This window comes from Bos grunniens, chromosome X (genome assembly GCF_055505025.1).
Source record: "Bos grunniens cultivar Pamir isolate PY7600 chromosome X, Bosgru_T2T1.0, whole genome shotgun sequence".
NCBI classification, from domain to species: domain Eukaryota; kingdom Metazoa; phylum Chordata; class Mammalia; order Artiodactyla; family Bovidae; genus Bos; species Bos grunniens.
In genome coordinates, this window is record NC_141194.1 from 132643872 (window position 1) to 132646102 (window position 2231).

The 2231-nt window shown below is 37.7% G+C and overlaps 1 protein-coding gene across 1 annotated transcript; it reads right to left on the minus strand.

The window, feature by feature from the left end:
- Positions 1-1019: 1019 nt before the first annotated feature.
- LOC147341439 (coiled-coil domain-containing protein 169-like) lies at positions 1020-1887 on the minus strand. The gene has a single exon (XM_086387202.1). The coding sequence runs from the start codon at positions 1751-1753 to the stop codon at positions 1112-1114; it is 642 nt and encodes a 213-aa protein (XP_086243328.1). The 5' UTR covers positions 1754-1887; the 3' UTR covers positions 1020-1111.
- Between the last annotated feature and the right edge of the window lie 344 nt (positions 1888-2231).

The following is a 2231-nucleotide window of genomic DNA, read 5'->3' on the forward strand; positions in this document are numbered from 1 at the left end:
AGAATTCAATATATTTTCTAAATGCCTTAAAAGAACCTTTTTTCCTATCTTTATTCAATCTCCACTTCTTGAATATTGTGGACAATTGCAAAGTTTGCTCCAAAAAACTAGGCCATCACTATGAATTAATAAACATCCCAAAATGACATATATCACCCACCATATACTAAGTGGCAAGTCCTTGCAGTAGTTGAATAAGCATTCATTTTCTAGAATGGTAAGAAGCCTTTGAAGTTGCATAGTTTGCCTCATTTAATTTACAGGTGTGGAAAATAAAGACTAGGTGAGGAGACTTTCTCAAGTTCTCATAATTTTACAGCAGAAGGGGACTGTGGCTTCCCTGGTGGCTCAGTTGGTAGAGTCTGCCTGCAGTGCAGGAGACCTGGGTTGGATCCCTGGGTCGGGAAGATCCCCTGGAGAAGGAAATGGCAACCCACTCTATTCTTGCCTGGAGAATTCCAGGGACAGAAGAGCCTGGTGGGCTACAGTCCGTAGGGTCACAAAGAAAATAAAGATGAGGTGAAGAGACTTTCCCAAGTTCTCATAAATTTACAGCAGAAGGGGACTATAGCCAAGCTGACTCCTGATTGGAGACTATTTCCACAATACCATGATGCTTCAAGTCAAAGTTGAAAATGCTTTGGGTTTGTAGCTTTACTTAAACCTTGGGTTTTAAAAAATGAGCATGATATAGCCTAAAATAGCACACAGTTTTGATGAACTCACATATTTAAGCTAACAGCCAACTATAAACCAATTATAATAACAATATTAGTATCAGAGTAGATAAAGGATATATTATTAAAATCAAGTGTAAGATAACAGCATTCAGGTTTCCTAGGATATTTTATGAATCACAAACACTGCTACTACATATTTTAGGGTCACTAAAATTCCTTTCTAAAATATTTTTTGTAACTAGACTAAATTACTAAGAAAATTTCTTTTAGGCAGACAAAAGAACACACTACTGGATGAGGAGCTTAAAGAGGTTTAATAGCTCTTTCTCATCTACCTCATTTCTTGAAAAATGTGTTGAACAGTAACTTCACAGTTTGAATATTACAAATGAAAAAAGGGAAGACATAGAGAACTCCATCCAGTTTTGGAATCATGGATTGAGTTTTGGAAGATGATTTGATCTTGTAATCTTTTTTGCTGGGCCTCTCTTGGCATTTACCATATTCTGATTAGCAGGATTAGATCTCCCTATTTTCACTGGATCCTCTTTCATTCTATGCAGATTCACTGGTTGTCCTTTAGAAGACTGGGGTGAGTCAGAGAGCTGAGACATTTTAGCTAGGTACATACGATGTTCATCCTTCACCTTGCGGTAAGCCTTTGATTCTCGTTCCAGTCTAAGTGCACACTCTCTCACTTGACTTTCAAGCCTCCTTTTTTCTTTTTCTAGCTGTTTAAGTAATGTACTTAATGATTCCACTGACATCCGTTCATAGACACGAATAGAAGATAGTCTATCTGAAGGATTTCCACGGATTTTTTCCACTTTCTCTCTGAGACTAGCAATTTGCTTTTGTAGTTGATCATTCAGTTCAAGTTGTGCCTCATAACGGGCTTTCCATTCACTGCCTTCATAGTTAGAATTGAGTTTGTCTTCCAGTTCCACTATCTTTTGTCTTAATTCAAGTATTGAGATTTGCACTAAGTCTTTCATATGGATTTCTTCCAGTAACTCCAGTTTAAGGCAGTCAGTGCTCATACCTTCGAATCTGTCACCTCCTCTGTCCCCCATAGTGTCAGCTCAAGAGCTCTCCCACACGGTTCCCTTCAGCAGAGCTTACAGCAGAAGACTTGAAGGGACACTTGGAAGTTGGGGAGGACAAAGTGTTGTCATGAGCTGTTGCTATGGTGAAATGATTCTTAGAATCCTAGGTTGAATTTCTTTCCCTCAGCACTTTGAATATGTCATAAGATTGCCTTCTTGTCTCCACTGTTTCTGATTAGAAATCAGCTATTAATTTTATTGTGGTTTCTTTATATAAGGAATATAATTTTCTTCTGGCTGTTTTTGGGCTTCTCTCTTTGGCTTTGGCTTTCAGTAGTTTTTCTATGACCTCTCTAGCTGTAAATATCTTTGAGTTTGTGCTACTTGGAATTCATTGAGCTTCTTGAATGTGTAATCTTTGAAATCTGAGAAGTTTTCATCCAATGTTTCTTCAAATACTTTTTATGTTCCTTTTTTTCTCCACTCCTCTTCTGGAACTTCCATT

What these genes read in the sequence shown, in the direction of transcription:
- LOC147341439 (XM_086387202.1), bottom strand. Translation starts at nt 1,753, where the DNA reads ATGGGGGACAGAGGAGGTGACAGATTCGAAGGTATGAGCACTGACTGC.